This window comes from Idiotropiscis lumnitzeri, chromosome 4, assembly GCF_059441095.1.
Source record: "Idiotropiscis lumnitzeri isolate Australia: NSW breed Sydney's pygmy pipehorse chromosome 4, RoL_Ilum_1.0, whole genome shotgun sequence".
In the NCBI taxonomy this organism is placed as follows: domain Eukaryota; kingdom Metazoa; phylum Chordata; class Actinopteri; order Syngnathiformes; family Syngnathidae; genus Idiotropiscis; species Idiotropiscis lumnitzeri.
The window spans coordinates 25,258,211-25,273,044 of NC_142394.1; the positions used below are offsets into that span (position 1 = coordinate 25,258,211).

Genomic DNA, 14,834 nt, shown 5'->3' on the forward strand with positions numbered 1-14,834 from the left:
TGAAAGCATCATCGGAGTTCTACATCATCGCACAGGTTGTATCAGCGCAAATTGTGTCCTCCACAGCAGCCTCCAGAGCGTCCTTCTCATCCACTCGGGGTAACTTGATTTCATTTTGTGTGGAATCTCCATCTTATTGTTCACTATTGCGAAACGTTGATGTTGTAACGTGACTTCAGCAGAGATCAGCTTGCCTGGCTGCTGTTAATTCAACATATCCTGTTTCCTGTTCCGTCTATGAAAGCGCGCAGTCTACAATAGAGGTCAGAGCGTTCAACAGATCAAGCCATGGTGTCCAACAGCACCGCCAGCTTCTCCGTGCCCATCAGCACCTCAGCCAAGGTCGGCATCGGCATCTTGACCTTGGCCTTTGCGCTGGGCTTCCCTGGGAACCTTTTTGTGGTGTGGTCGGTGCTTTGCCGTGTCCAGAAGCGCTCAGTGACGTGCTTGCTGGTCCTCAACCTGGCTGTGGCAGACGCCTTGGTGCTGCTCACGGCACCAATCTTCCTGCGTTACCTTGCCGGGGGGCACGGATGGGAGTTTGGCTCGGCGGCCTGCAAGCTGGTGCACTACCTGTGCAGTGTCAACATGTACGTGTCCATCTACCTCATCGGCCTGATGAGCATGGATCGCTGGTTGGCCGTCTCCAGGCCGTTCCTATCGCAGAGGATGCGGACTAAGCGCTCCCTGCTGATTTTCCTCCTCGGAATCTGGGTCATGGCCTTCCTGCTGTCCGTTCCGATGCCTTTTTACCGCAGGTAAGTCCTGCATGTGCACGGCTAGTGCTGTGCCACCCGATTGCAGCCTTGTCTTCTTGCGTGTGTCTGTGCAGCAACCTGATAAAAAGGTTTCCAAACAACACCACGTTGAAATTCTGCGTGCCATACCACTGGAAAAGTGCAGGCCATGAGATGTTTCAGTACACCTTTGAGACGATCATGGGCTGTCTGGTGCCCTTCTCCCTCATCAACACCTGCTACTCGTCCGTCATCTGCCGCCTGCAAAGCGCGATGTTCCATCGGCGGGGCAAAGGCAGTCGGCTGATCCTGATGATCATCTGTACCTTTGCCATTTTCTGGCTGCCGTATCACATCGTCAATATCATCGAGGTGATTCTGTCAACCTCCGAGGTCCACGATCGCATTTAATTAACCCTTTGCTCCACTCCGCCAGGTGATCGGCCTCTCGCAGGGCAGCCGGCCGACCGTGGCGGCCGCCCTCATGGCTCGTCCCAACGTCACCGCTTTCGCCTACTTCAGTAGCGCCGTCAACCCGATTCTGTACGTCTTTGCCGGCAGCTCCCACATCCGCCAGGCCGGCCTCAACTTCATGGGCAAGCTCTTTGAGGCCACCAACTCGGAGAGCAGGAGCACGTCCACCTTTGCTCGCAGCGGACGCACCAGCTCGTCGCGGGAGGACGCCTCGGTGCTACAGACGCTGTCAATCAAACTGGGGAAGCCGTTCCGAGGCAGGCAGGGAGACGGAAGCAACGCGAGGACAAGAGAGATGGACGAGCCAGAACTCAAGACTCTGGCAAGTGTTGAGCCGTTAGAATAACGCATCTGATTGATGCCGTGATCAATTTTCTTTCGAATTCTTCAAACTGTACTTTTCATTTTGCTTTCGTTGTTGAATACCTAAAATTCCACCCACGTCCATCTTTTACAGAAACTTTTGGTACCTTCTCAAAGCTAATACTGCCTGCGTGAGCGGTATTCATTTACCAATATGTTTATTATCGTTATCATATCGGTTGTCGTTGTAGTAATGAACAACTGTATTGCACCACAGAGAGCAGGTCCAAACGTAAATTGCGCGATCAAGATCTGTGGCGACAAACACAAGATTTCATCTGTCGAAAGACACTTCCTGTCTGTTTCACCACATTATTTACAAAACTTGACATGGTAGCTTAGGACCAAATCGGAGGTCGCTTGAGTAATTGTCACGTTGAACAGAATCTTTACATGAGCAAATTGATGTTTTTAGAGCGGCTAAAGTACCCAATAAAGTGATTGTTGGAAAGTAATATGCACCTCTTGAGTTTGAATGTGGGGAATTAGACTCACAAATTATTTTCCGGACTATTAAGTGCACCCGTATATAAGCTGCAGCGCATCTAAAAACCCGCGATACAAGCCGCACCAGAGTATAAGCTGCAGTGTCATATGTTGAAAATTTTCTGAACTATAGAGCGCCCCTACTGGTGAACGAAAAATAAACTCAGAAAAGCTGCACCGTTTTATTAGCCACATGGTTCAAAATCTAGCAAAAAAGTAGCGGCTTATAGTCCGGAAAATACGGCACATGATTGTGCCAACGTGATGTGAAAGCGAATCTGAGTGACGGCCACGCTTAGAATAGCATCTTGTTTCCGTCCAGTGGGAGTGCGAGCAGGCAACTTTGAGTCTCACAGAGAGCGAAGCGTGCACAAGGCACACTTTCCTTTTTATTTTGATTTATTTTTACTTTGGTTGAATCCACATGGAGGCGAGCAGGAGCGACTTGCCAGCGGGATGGGAAGAGCAATGGAGGAGTGAGAAGGAAAAGAGGAAACAAGTCTTAGGAGAAGGAAGCGAAGGTGTTGAGCAGGACAAACGTGAGCTAAGAAGAATCGTGGCCTTTAATGACTCCAGATTGGGGCTGACAACTGAGAGGGCGGAACTATGCGTGTCCAAGCTCAGCGAGGTCGTGAGTCCTGGAGACCATGTCCGACCGTATCTGAGCGAAAGCGTTCCTCGTGAGATGTTCAAGATCCTGTGGGAGTTCCTTGAATCGCGTCTCCTCACAGATCTGACATTGACCACGGACGATGGGAGCTGCTTCCACGTTCACTCTCCCATCCTTGCTGCTGTCAGCGCTTTCATTAAGGCGAGGGTGATTGAAGAAACTCAAATGTGCGATGTGGCTCCCAACCAGTGGTGTCTGTTTCTGGGTCCGCATGTGGATCGTTGCGGGCTACAGGCGGTTGTCAAATTTGCCTACACCGGGGATCTTGTAACAAATGACAACCTACCACAAATTGAGGCAGCAGTTGGTGCACTTGGAGTTCCAAGATTGTTGGACCTCTGTGCCCAAATTGCAGGAGCGAAGGCAAGTCCGATAAAGGAACAAGTCATTTCTGCCGAAGAGGAAATGAGACGAACCCTTCGTTCCATAGAACAGCTGTGGGTAGACGGTGTGGGCTGCGATGTCATTTTGGATGTGAGCGGAGCTTTGTTCCACGGTTTGTGCAGTCAGTCTTATTCTGAAGTTGTTTTGTTGTTGCTTTGGCTCGGTGTGAACGACCTCTTCTGTTAGTCCACAGGGTGATCCTGGCTGCGAGCAGTGACTACTTCCGAGGCATGTTCACCAGCGGGATGAGGGAGTCCCGTCAAGCCCGTGTTGTCCTTCCTTTAAAAGTAATCCCCGAGATGACTGCTTTGATTCGCTTCTGCTACTGCGGGGTACTTCCTGTTAACTGGGACTGCGTCTTCGAACTCGCCTGCACGGCACTCCAGTTTCAGTTCCGGTCAGCCGTCTCGCTTTGCCTCCTTTTTATGAAACAGGAAATGGGATCAGGTTCATGCCTGGACGTGGCTTCTTTTGCTGAAGCTTATGAGATGTCAGAGCTCCTTGAGGAAGCCAATGACTACGTGCTACGAAACTTCTTGGAAGTGTCCGCTACTGAAAAGTTTCTGGACCTGCAAGCTGAGAAGCTTCTAGACTTTCTTTGTAGCGATGGTCTCAGCGTGCCATCTGAGCTTGTTGTGTTTCGAGCATTGGTCTCTTGGCTGGAGGCGGATCCTGAGGAGCGACTGAGGCATGCCGGCAAACTGATGAGAGGCGTTCGGTTCCCCCTCATGACCTTTCGAGAGTTCAGGGAGGTGAGTGATCTGGTTTGAGACTCTGACCAAAAGCATATTAATGAATTGCTTAAAATGAAGTCGCATGACTCACTCCTTCTTCCACTTTGTGAACTTTGGTCTAGGTCAGGGCCATTAACCTGCGCATGGAGACCAAAGATGTACACCTTCATGGTTCTGCTTTTAAGGAGTTTGGATCTACCCTCTCAGTGCAGGAGCACTGTCGGGTGAGGCGCCCCAAAGACTCCCTGGTTCTTGTCGGTGGGGACCGGCTGGACCCAGATATGGGTCAACGTATACCAAGCTCCGAAATGTGGTTTGTAAACTCCTTGCGATCGGGCATCGGCCTGGTGAAGGACATTGAGTGGAGGAAGCTGACCCAGATTCCAGATAGGCCAAAGTTCAGACATGGCGTCGCAAGCCTCGGGGGACGGTTGTTTGTGATTGGAGGATGTCACTTCTACGCCGAGGACAATGTGATGAAATCCACCTACAGGTAAACACGATTGATGCGCACATCCCTTTTGGTGCTTCCGCCGTGATGATCGCTCATTTCTGTCTCTTTGTATCATACAAGCTATGACCCCACGCAAGACCTCTGGAAGAGATGCACTGACATGCAGGAATGTCGAAGTAACTTCTCAGTGGTGGTCCACCGAGGTCAGCTTTGTGCCATTGGTGGAGATAAGCAGCTCAACACGAATTTAAACAGTGTGGAGATGTACAACACCGATGCCGATACCTGGAGGTGAGCTTACGGCGGAAGTAGCTTGTTACATATTGGCTCAGCTTGATTTGAATCTCGTCCTCATGCTGTTCTTGGATTCTCTCAGCTTTGTCCATCCTCTGAACCATCCACTAAGTGGTCAAGCCGCCACAGTCCTCGATGGAAGGCTGTTCGTCTCTGGAGGTTTTGACTCTGAGTATGTTTGTGTTGCTTCTCTGTTCGTGTACGACCCCGAGGCGGGAAGCGTCCGCATGGCAGAAATGATTCAAGATCGGGCCCAGCACTGCATGGAGGCACTGCGCGGTCGCCTTTACGTGGCCGGCGGTGTGTGCAACCTGAGGAAATATTACACAGACCAGCTCACTTGTGAGGTTTACGATCCCGCTGCTGATTGTTGGACCTCCCTTGCACCGCTGCCCGTACCTCATGTGGGCGCGGCCTCAGCCGTCTTGGAGGAGAATGTCTATCTCCTGGGAGGGTACAGCCAGGAGGATTATGGCGAATCTGGACTCGTCCACAGGTTTAATCGTGTCACACAACGCTGGGAGAGAATGGGAAAAGTGCCAGCAGCTGTTACTGACATTCGAGCCTGTGTGCTCCAACTACCGCAGCACATGAGATGCTAGCTTGCAGAGCTAAAATTGCGTTTCCTCACCAATGTGCTGATAGTCTAGAGCATGTAACTTCTCCAACACAAAAATGACAACCTAAAATCCATTGAATTTTTGTGATACCACGTCAACATGAAGAAAATACGGACATATGTGAGCGGAATAAAAGTCGGCCCTTCGCCGCTGAAGCCAGATTGAGGGCAGCCATCTTACGTTGCCGTTGCTACTGACAACTCCAATTATCGTCTCTTAAAAACAGTTATCAGTGCGTGTTTTACGGCAAGATCCATGTTTTGAGTGATGAGAGTTTAGCTTTGCATTTGTCCCAAATTTTTGGACTTTGCTTTCATTTCATTGTCGATGGTTCTGACACCACGAAGCAGACGGATCTTTGAGTAGCACTCCGACTTATAAGAGAAAATTTATAATCACTTTCCGTTTGTATTATTGATGAAATGTGCATGTAGCGGTTCTCCCGGAATTATTGGTACCACTGTGGCATAACAGCCGTGAAGATAGAAAATAATGTGGAAAATGCTGCGGCAAACTCGATACATTCAAGTGAGGTGCGACTAGCGAGTGACGACGTCCTTGCAAGAAATGGACGGACACCACAGATCCATGTGGGAGGAACTTCTAAACAAAATGGACCGACACAGGTAGCAGTACAAAAGTAAAAGTGTTTTGTGTGTTTATTCCTGTACATCGTGTTCATTATTTTATTTTCAACATAAAGACAACTCAAGAATGACCGCGACAAAAACGAGGTTGACCTACTGATGCTGACCAGTGGTCAGTTTCTACCTAGCTTTGAAATTCTTTTCCACCAAGTACAATGCTCAAGAGCTTTGTGGTTGTTTGGTTTTTATTTAAGATAGGTTCTGTAATAACAAACACTCAGACGAACAAAAGTATCACGAAATGCATTATTTGAGAATGCGCGTTACTTTTGAAGCTCTGCCGAAGCAATTTATGTTAGAAAATGTCCTTCTACACGCGTACATGTGGTGGCAAAAGAAGCACAGATGCTCGCAGGTCGTTGTTCGGCCCCGGCATCTTTCCCATGTTCTCCCACCTGAAGAGGGCGGGGTCGTAGCGATGGATCATCTTAGTATCGCTGTAGTCCTCCTGACTGTAGCCGCCCAACACGTATAACTTCCCCTCCAGAACGGCACTTCCGGCCCCCACATGAGGCACTGGCAGCGCCGAGAAACGGAGTTCAGGATGTCTTCTGTGCCGTAGTACTTTTTCCCACCAAACACGTACAGTTGGCCTTTGTGCACCACAGCCTCATGACAAAATCTTGCCGGATCTGGCATCTCGCTCAGCCGCCTCCACTCCATCGCCTTTCTTATTCCCGTGTGGTTCACCAGAGAATTCCCGAACCAGACTTCTTTGCTCATACACCGCCCGCCCAGGTCTTCAGAAATCTGATCCCCTTCGGTCAAGACGAGAATTTGTTTAAGCAGGTAGACGCGGCACTGATTCTGTGGTGCCACCTTGTTGGAACAGAACTGCTCCCACACTGCTTCGTAGAGGTCCGCCAGCTTGTGTTCGGACCACAAGTTCACAGACTGAACCTCTTTGAATTCCTCAAACGTCATGAGTGGGAAGTGGATGGTTTTCATGAGCTTCCTGGCATGTTTTAGTCTGGTCTTGGGCTTGGCTTGGATCCAGTCTGCCACCGCCTTGAACACGACCAACTCAGATGGAACACAAAGCGAGCGGCTGTTCAGGTATCTCAAGAGCTGTTTGGCCGGCAGGTCCGTAAACTTGGTGGTGCACGCCACCTTTTGGAATTGTCGCAACACAAAATCGTTGGCGACTTCGAGAAGCTGTGTCATCTGGGAACGATACCACGTCCAGGCAGAAGAGCGGATTGAGCTCTCGGTGCAGGAAGTCAAGACTCAAGGAGAGTGCCGGTTGGCACTGAAGCTGTAAGGCGGTGCTGCTGATCTCAAATACACGACTCCAGCTGAGGGGGGCGGTGCCACTGTAGGAGGTTTCAATGAGCACCTCCAAGTCTGAAGCCAACAGGTACGGAAGACTGATATGGGACTGAGCGGACTCTTTCATCCCAGAGCTGAACATTCCCCGGAAGAAGTCGCTGGTGGCTGCCAGGATGACCCTGAGAGCTGGAGGCAGGACAATCACACTTGACACATCCTATCCTGAAGTGGACGGTAAATTTTAGAACAGAGGTATTCAACCCTGTTCCTCGAGGGTACACTTGATTCAAATGATCCAATAATCGGCAAGGTCTGCAGAAACTGGACAACGATCCTGATCATTTCGATCAGGTGTGTTGCAGCAGGGAGCGATGGGAAACAGGCAGGACAGCGGCCCTCGAGGAACAGGATTGAACACCTCTGGTTTAGAACATGTGTTTGAATGTTCTTTGGGTTTGCTACTCACCAGGAAGCGATGCTCCGATTGCTTCGAGAACAACATCGCATCCCACCCGGTCCATCCGCATCTCTCTAATCGAATGAAGGCTGATGGCCAATTGTTCTGCAGCGGAGGTAGAGGACTTCTCCTTCTCCTTCTTCCGGGTAAAATCCAACACCCTGTGGGCGCCCAGGTGCTGAGCTGCAGCTTCCACATGCATCACCGTGTCCTCCTCCAGAAGGGATATGCATCCAGTGTAGGCAAAGTCCACGATTGCATCCAACCCACGGAGGTCCACGTCTGGAGCCAAAGAAATCGAGTACCTGTGCTCTCCCTCACCCACATTGTGCTTCAAATTGTTCTTCACCAGGGAGCTGACAGCTGCCATCACGGTGGAATGTAGGCGGAGCCTTCTACCGTCGTGGGTTCACATTGCGCCTTGTGCATCCAAACACTGAGGAATCTGGGTCAAGGATCAAGAGGCTTGTGGAGGCCCGCGGGGCGAGACAACACATTTACACCTGTTGTTGCAGTGTACGCTGTGATGGGAAGCAAACAGCTGGCTCGTTCACGCGTTGACCAACGGACACTCGAAGCTCATCAGAAGCTTGGAAATGAATTTTGTGCTGTGGTCTGAACTAAACTAAAAAAAAAAAAAAAAACGGATCAAATAAATGCCTTTAATTACATATTGCTGCTCCACATTTGACTTTGTATCTCAAAATCCTGAATAGGTGTGTGTAAATATTGTTTGAATGATTGCTCGGAAGGCGCACACAGTGGCGTCGGATTGAAGGAGTCAAGCACGACAAGGTCAAGTTGACGTTTTTTTCAAGGAGTTTGTCACTTGCGGAAGGTTGTCAACACGCTCGCAGCTCTCAAGCCCGCGTGTTTGTCAACCTTAAAACTGTCGTGGTACTGATTCGTCTGTGACGCTCTGGAAATAGACTCACTGGCCACTTCATTAGGAACAGAGACGCAGTCGAATTTGACAAGATGATGATTTTTTTTTTTTTAAGTCATTACCACATGAAGTCAAATTTAAAAAGGTCATTTTATTTGAAACACTGTGGACCCTCGAAACACTTAAAATGATTAAAATCACAGTTTTGCTTTCAACAACGGATTTTCCAGCAGGTGTTGTTCAATAATTTCAGCTACGAGTGTATGATGGTACATAAAGTTCTAAAATGGCGGACATCTCCTGCTATTGCTTTTTAAATCGGGTCTGTTTGCCCCCCCCCCCCCCCCCTGAAGAGGGCGGTGGGTGGAGCTGAGATGGTGACAAGGACATCGGGGGCGTTCTTCAGCGCCGGGCCAACAAGCGCAGAAGAAACCGAGGAGTTGCATAGTCGTCATTGTTGGGAGTGCACATCTATTTTGAAGATGAGGTGAGTCGAGTCTGATCGAAATCGTCACCCGAGACACGTGAATGTTCTGATGTTTGACGTGTTTCATGTTTGTGCTTGATCCCATCCGACTCTCCGCTCGGCTCGTCAGGTTCTGACCCACGGGAGCAGGAAGGACGCGATGGCGGCAGCGAGGGCGAGCAAGAGGACGACCAGCGGGGGCGCGAGGGGCGGCGCCCACCCACAGGTGTGCGGTTCTGGGCCCGCATCCGTCCGCGTGTCGGCACTGTGCCTGGAGATGACCAGCGGCCTCACCTGCGAGATGCTCTCCTGTGCGGACGTCATGAGAAGTGAGGATTGTTGCCATTACACTTTCCAGCTCACATTTATATTAAATGTATTACTTTGACGCCATCGTGTGCTTATGTTGAGATGCTTCATTGAGATAAGGGTCCTCGAGGGCCGCTACCCAGCATGTTTTACATGTCTCCCTCCTCCAACACACATGATTTAAATGATCCAAATTGTCGTCAGGCTTTTCAAGCGCTTGCAGATGAGCTGATCACTTGAATCAAGTGTGTTGGAGGAGGGAGACATCTAAAACATGCGGGTTGGGGCCCTCGAGGACCTGGGTTAGTGTTGACGAGCTATGTTGAAGTGAGTTGGGGGAAATTGAATTGGACAAAAATAGTGCTTTGCCACCGTCTTGTCACCTTGGTGTCAAGGGATTAAGTAAAGGTGAGTTGCGGATTTAGACAAATGTAGTGCTTTGTCACCATCCTGGGCCATTTCAGTGGAAGAGAACTATGTTGAAATGAGTTCAGGAGTTTCATTTACACAAAGATACAGTATCATCGTAAACCTTTTTAGGGTAGGGTGTCAATTACTGCTGGATTTTCTCTATTTGCATCAGGGGTCATGTGTGTCAATCAGTGTTTAGGACCTCGTCACTGTTTGATATGAGACTAAGTCAGGGGTGGGCAAACTTTTTGATTGGCGGGCCACAACGGGTTCTAAAATTTGACAGAGGGGCCGGACCACAGTATTTAGAAAGTAAAACATTAACAAGGTTTATTCTTTTAATTTTTTTTTCAAGTTCGGCGGGCCGGATTAAAACTTCCAATGGGCCGCGTGTGGCCCCCGAGCTGTAGTTTGCCCACACCTGGACTAAGCTTTTTCAATGATTTTTCTCGGGTATTCTCCGTATTATTAAGAGCAAATCATTCCATCATCATGCATGTTACGCTTACTTCCAGGATGGTGCGGCTGTGCGTCCTGTCCGGACTGAGCCGCAAGTTCCAGCGATGCGAAGTGTGGGTGAGGCCGCCATCGTCTTCGCTCTCGGTGGTGTCCTGCCGCGCCAGACGCTGTCGTTTGCGGCGCCGTGAGCTGATTCGCTGGAGCGAACCGGGCTCTTGGAGTCTAGAGGTAAGATGTTATCGGAAGCAGTCAGGTAAAAGCTTGCAATCTGTGGTGAAGCCGACGGGTGGGAGCGGCGCCACCTGCAGTCGGCGTCCTCAATGTCGGCGTCTGCGTCGCTTTCTCCCTGAGGATCGGACAGCACGCACTCCTCCTGCGTATGTAGGAAAGTGAATGTTAACTTTGGTGCCGCTACTGGGAAAAACCAAGAGGTCAGACTGATAATAATATCAAATCAAGTATTTTGTGTTTTTGATGCGATTCTAGGGTACCTCGGTTCCGTATCCCTCAGAATTACGGGTCATGGTGACTGATCTAAATTCAGTTGCTCCTGCCAATCACACAAGAAAAAAAAACATAGGACATGCAAATATGTCAATTATAAAAGTCAATAATGTTCCAGTTTATTTAACACGTCTTCTGTCAATAACGTCGTTAACCAATCAGCATAACTGCATAATTCCTTGTGTGATGCGTGAGCGCCCTCTTGTGGTATGCATAAGAATCACTGCAGAAGTTGTATTGATACTACTAGTAATGGTGTTTAATATTTAAGTTAATAACATTTACGTTGTTTCACAAAAACCGGTTCAGGTTAAAAAAATTATTTTGGATTTCAATTTTATGTACAGTACATTTTAATTGAATGATTAGGAGTTTCTTTAGTATATTTGAGGGCCGTGCTAATCTTCGAACGGTGCACAGCGTTACCGTTGCTTACAATTGTATTAAGTAAATGTAGTAAGTATACTTTTTAGTAATAATATAGAATTTTTTTGGAGTGTTGGCCATTGTGGTGGTAGTTGGAGAGAAAGTATTTTTTTAGGTGGTATGGTGTAAAGAGATTTGAGAACCACTGGCTCATTCAACTTACTGTCACAATATCAAGTAAAAAAATACCAATGTGCTTTCTGAAAAAACAAAAAACTGTGATCTGATTAGAACTGATTCACCGAAATAAATTATTCAATTAATTGGTGAAGGTTCAGTCGAGGCAACCTGACTGTTTGTCACATTTATTATGTTTTTTTTTTTTTCGTCCTTTTTTTCCTAAATCGTTCTTACATGAACTGGGCAACTATCCGATTGTGCTAACGACATGTGTCGTCCTGTCGGTAACGTGTGTTCTGATGTCGATTACGTGCCGCACTCGCGTTACATAACAGGCAACTTTTCACATCAGGACCAGACGGCGAATGATGCCGCCAACGTTACTAACTCCCATTCAGCACGAAGCAGACCGCTTTTCTGACTTTCGCACGAGCCGAAAATCCCCCAAACGAATCATTTGACGCAGTCACAATTTAAATCAAGAAGATAGTAGCGAGTCTTACCTCGAACACATGTGGAAGACGCAATACGACCTAAATGGAGTCTGGTGCTTGGACGCTATAAACGGACACACGCGACGATGTTTGACATTGTCGCAAATCCCTCATGACGTCACTCGTAGAGATGATTGACAGCTCTGGCCACGGGAATATCAGTGGGATTCAGGGCGGAAGTGCGTAGAGAATTAATGGATTTCAAAATAAAGCGTATACGTGGACGCTATGCGGTGCGATGTTCTCATGCAATACATTTAGTTTATTAACGAGCAACATTTAAAAAAAAAATATATATATATATAGCCTTCCTAACAGCAGGTGAGTGATGCAGATGCACTCTTTTGGCTTCTTTGCACTCGTCAACAGCATATTGTCGCTGTCCGTGAAAAACGCTTATGTCCAATTTTCTTTCCACCTTAATATAATGTAAACCAGAAAGCCCATTCATGTAAAGATTAAAAATCTGAAAAAAATGGACATAGGTGCTTTTTACAGGACATTTAAAAATATATTTACTTTCCTTTAATGTCTTTTTATTTAGCACACCAGTTTGTTTTTACCCTGATTTAACCTGTATTGTCATGTTTATAGCAATAACGTTCAGAAACGAATTCCATAGGCCGCTTATTATTATTATTATTATTATTATTATGAAAACCTGCTGTGCAAGAGGAATAACGGGCACAGATTTGGAGTCAGTGTAAGAAATATATATATTATCTAGAAAAGTTTATTTGCGTCTCTGATAAAAAAAAAACCAAAAAACAGCAAACATTTGTTGACCAGTATTGTTTGACCACCAAGACGTCTTCTACCTGAAGCAGAATGTTCTATTGCGACGGTGTAAGCCATCGCCGTTCAGGGTAAGGGTGGGCTGCGAGACGGCGGCAGGCCACAAACTTTACATGTTCCAACCTCTGGCGGTCAATTGTCGAACAAAATTCAATTAATGTCGACGCGCCACTGTATTTCCTAATCTTCAGGCTGTCGTTGCATGCGAAACGAACACACTCTAGCGCCATCTCATGGAAGCACAATGAACAGCAACGCTAGTACCTACATCGGCAGCTTCAAATCAAACGCACCTCAAGTGACAAAATAGTGCAGTGCTGTATTTCTTAATTTAAAAAAACGAACAGATGTTGTCATTTGGAGTAAATTAATCTTAAATATAGATAATTGTCACGAGCAAAACATGCGTTCTTGTATGGAACACGGGGATTTTTTTTTCTTTTTCTTGCTCTCTTTTCTTTTTTGAAAATGCAGTTTGTAGCACTAATCTCCGATGGTGTGTTCCATATGGCCGCAGCTCGTCAGAGCGTTTTGTTGTGTCACGGCATGAATATTCATGAGCGCATCTTTCATCTTTGGAAAGGAGGTTATTGGCAAGTGTAAATGAATCATGGGGCTCAGCAGGACAGGGGGCGGGGGGGGGCTTTGGGGGATTTTGAGTTACAGAACGGAGGAGATAAATGCAACGTCACGGGCGCTTAAAGTAGGTCAGTCATCAAATTGTGATGTCACACCGGAGTCAGCCGGTAGCCAATAACTAACAGCCCCCTCCGATTTTTTCTTCTTTTTTTTACTTTGAAAAAACCCCAAAAGATTGACACCCCCTCCCACTCCACTTCCATTTTATTTGAAGCCGTCTCAATCAAGCACAAGGAGCTTGTACTTACATCACTGCCAGGATGGCCGAGTGGTCTAAGGCGCCGCGTTCAGGACCCAGTCTCCCCAGGAGGCCTGGGTTCGAATCTCGAATTTCCCCATTGTGGGACTAATAACGGGAATATTATCTTATCAGTCACACGGACAGCTACACTTCATCATCTCTGAGAACTTCTTTCTCATCTATAAACCCCCCCCCCCCACACTCCAATAAAACAAAACTCTCAAAGACCTCTTTGCGCTCCTTCTCCAAAGCACTTATGGAGTGTTAAAGAGGACGTCTGTGATGTGCAGTTTTTGTGAAGCTATTTTTGATTTCAAGTTGCAGCATCAAACAATCCCACTGGGCCCTCATTGTGTGTGTGCGTGTGAGTAATTGTGGGGTGTGGACCGAGGGGGTGGGGGATATCTTTTTAATATGAACCCGAGGTTTATTAGCGTAATGCCAGCGCTGCATGTGAAGTGAAGCGAAACAAATGCACCCTTGCGGCTTATTGACCCATCAGGCGAAAGGACTCATGTGAGTGTCTCCTGTCAACACATGCTAGCATCAATTATTTTGAGCCACTCACCGATTATGATGGCAACCAGCACGTTGCCATAGTAACGTCATTGGATTTTATTTCACCTTGCCAAAGTCCAATTGATCCTCGGCCGAAACTTTGCAAAGGCGCAAACGCTGGAGTTGATAGGTGATAACAACATGGTTGAATTGTCGCTTGACGCCTGAAAAAGCAAATGACAATGATGAAATTGATCTTAATATAAAAAAAAACAAAATTTAAGCGTTTTTGCTTCAATTTATTTGCTTCACTTTATAAGGAATTGTGCTGCTCCTTCTGGCATGCGCACTTTGGCCACCTGGGGGCAGTATAATGCAGATATAGTGACTCCCACAGAAGAAGAGTTTCATAAATGATTCAGTAAGATGCGTATTAGTATCTCAATTATTTATTATTATGCTTTGAAAGAATATAAATGTATAGGCTAAATAGATACCACTTAAACACAATGTTTGACACTGTGTGTGCGCGTGTTAACTGGATACACAAGGCCCACTCTCAAGCACAAGTGTGACTGCTGTGCGACACACTCGAGGTGTGTCGTGTTTGTGTCGTGCTGTGTTGTTTGTGGGTTACATCACTCGAGGGCTCGCTCGTTAATCTGTCCGAGCAGGACAGCTGGCAGCCTGCGTCCAGCAATGTCCAACACGATTGACATGTGTGCAGCAGTTGTCCTGCATGCTTATGTTTTTTTTTATGTATTATTTATTACACACTCACACACACACACAGATTTAATTTGTTATAAGAGTGTAAACTGCTGGTAATGTGTAATGTTCACACACACACATTTTATATATATATATATATATATATATATATATATATAAAAAACTACGTGTGTACTATTTCTATCCATGTATCTAGATTAACCCCCCCTCTGTCCCGTTTGAATTATTTGGAAAGCACATTGGTATTATTCTTTAGCCTTCGACA

At 47.1% G+C, this 14,834-nt stretch overlaps 3 protein-coding genes and 1 pseudogene across 3 annotated transcripts; 2 read left to right on the forward strand and 2 right to left on the reverse strand.

The window, feature by feature from the left end:
- The first annotated feature begins 240 nt into the window (after positions 1-240).
- Positions 241-2,029, forward strand: ltb4r (leukotriene B4 receptor). The gene is made up of 3 exons (XM_088294248.1): positions 241-758; positions 833-1,109; positions 1,174-2,029. The coding sequence occupies exons 1-3, from the start codon at positions 289-291 to the stop codon at positions 1,555-1,557; spliced, it is 1,131 nt and encodes a 376-aa protein (XP_088150374.1). The 5' UTR covers positions 241-288; the 3' UTR covers positions 1,558-2,029.
- Positions 2,030-2,484: 455 nt separating this feature from the next.
- LOC148338777 (kelch-like protein 33) lies at positions 2,485-5,322 on the forward strand. The gene is made up of 5 exons (XM_088294306.1): positions 2,485-3,226; positions 3,301-3,866; positions 3,971-4,341; positions 4,423-4,593; positions 4,679-5,322. The coding sequence occupies exons 1-5, from the start codon at positions 2,485-2,487 to the stop codon at positions 5,196-5,198; spliced, it is 2,370 nt and encodes a 789-aa protein (XP_088150432.1). The 3' UTR covers positions 5,199-5,322.
- An 851-nt stretch (positions 5,323-6,173) lies between these two features.
- On the reverse strand, positions 6,174-7,995 carry LOC148338778 (kelch-like protein 33; annotated as a pseudogene).
- A 242-nt stretch (positions 7,996-8,237) lies between these two features.
- Positions 8,238-11,825, reverse strand: LOC148338779 (uncharacterized). Its single transcript, XM_088294066.1, has 5 exons — positions 11,674-11,825; positions 10,612-10,670; positions 10,423-10,493; positions 10,171-10,342; positions 8,238-9,250 (listed from the first exon to the last, which is right to left on the reverse strand). The coding sequence occupies exons 2-5, from the start codon at positions 10,642-10,644 to the stop codon at positions 9,068-9,070; spliced, it is 459 nt and encodes a 152-aa protein (XP_088150192.1). The 5' UTR covers positions 10,645-10,670; positions 11,674-11,825; the 3' UTR covers positions 8,238-9,067.
- Between the last annotated feature and the right edge of the window lie 3,009 nt (positions 11,826-14,834).

Coding starts and splice junctions, on each gene's coding strand:
- ltb4r (XM_088294248.1), top strand. CDS start 289: ATGGTGTCCAACAGCACCGCCAGCTTCTCCGTGCCCATCAGCACCTCA. Junction 759..832: donor CCGATGCCTTTTTACCGCAG/GTAAGTCCTGCA, acceptor GTGTCTGTGCAG/CAACCTGATAAAAAGGTTTC. Junction 1,110..1,173: donor ACATCGTCAATATCATCGAG/GTGATTCTGTCA, acceptor CCACTCCGCCAG/GTGATCGGCCTCTCGCAGGG.
- LOC148338777 (XM_088294306.1), top strand. CDS start 2,485: ATGGAGGCGAGCAGGAGCGACTTGCCAGCGGGATGGGAAGAGCAATGG. Junction 3,867..3,970: donor CCTTTCGAGAGTTCAGGGAG/GTGAGTGATCTG, acceptor ACTTTGGTCTAG/GTCAGGGCCATTAACCTGCG. Junction 4,594..4,678: donor ACCGATGCCGATACCTGGAG/GTGAGCTTACGG, acceptor GGATTCTCTCAG/CTTTGTCCATCCTCTGAACC.
- LOC148338779 (XM_088294066.1), bottom strand. CDS start 10,644: ATGACCCGTAATTCTGAGGGATACGGAACCGAG. Junction 10,494..10,611: donor CTGAGGGATACGGAACCGAG/GTACCCTAGAAT, acceptor CTACATACGCAG/GAGGAGTGCGTGCTGTCCGA. Junction 9,251..10,170: donor ACAGCCGCACCATCCTGGAA/GTAAGCGTAACA, acceptor ACGTCCGCACAG/GAGAGCATCTCGCAGGTGAG.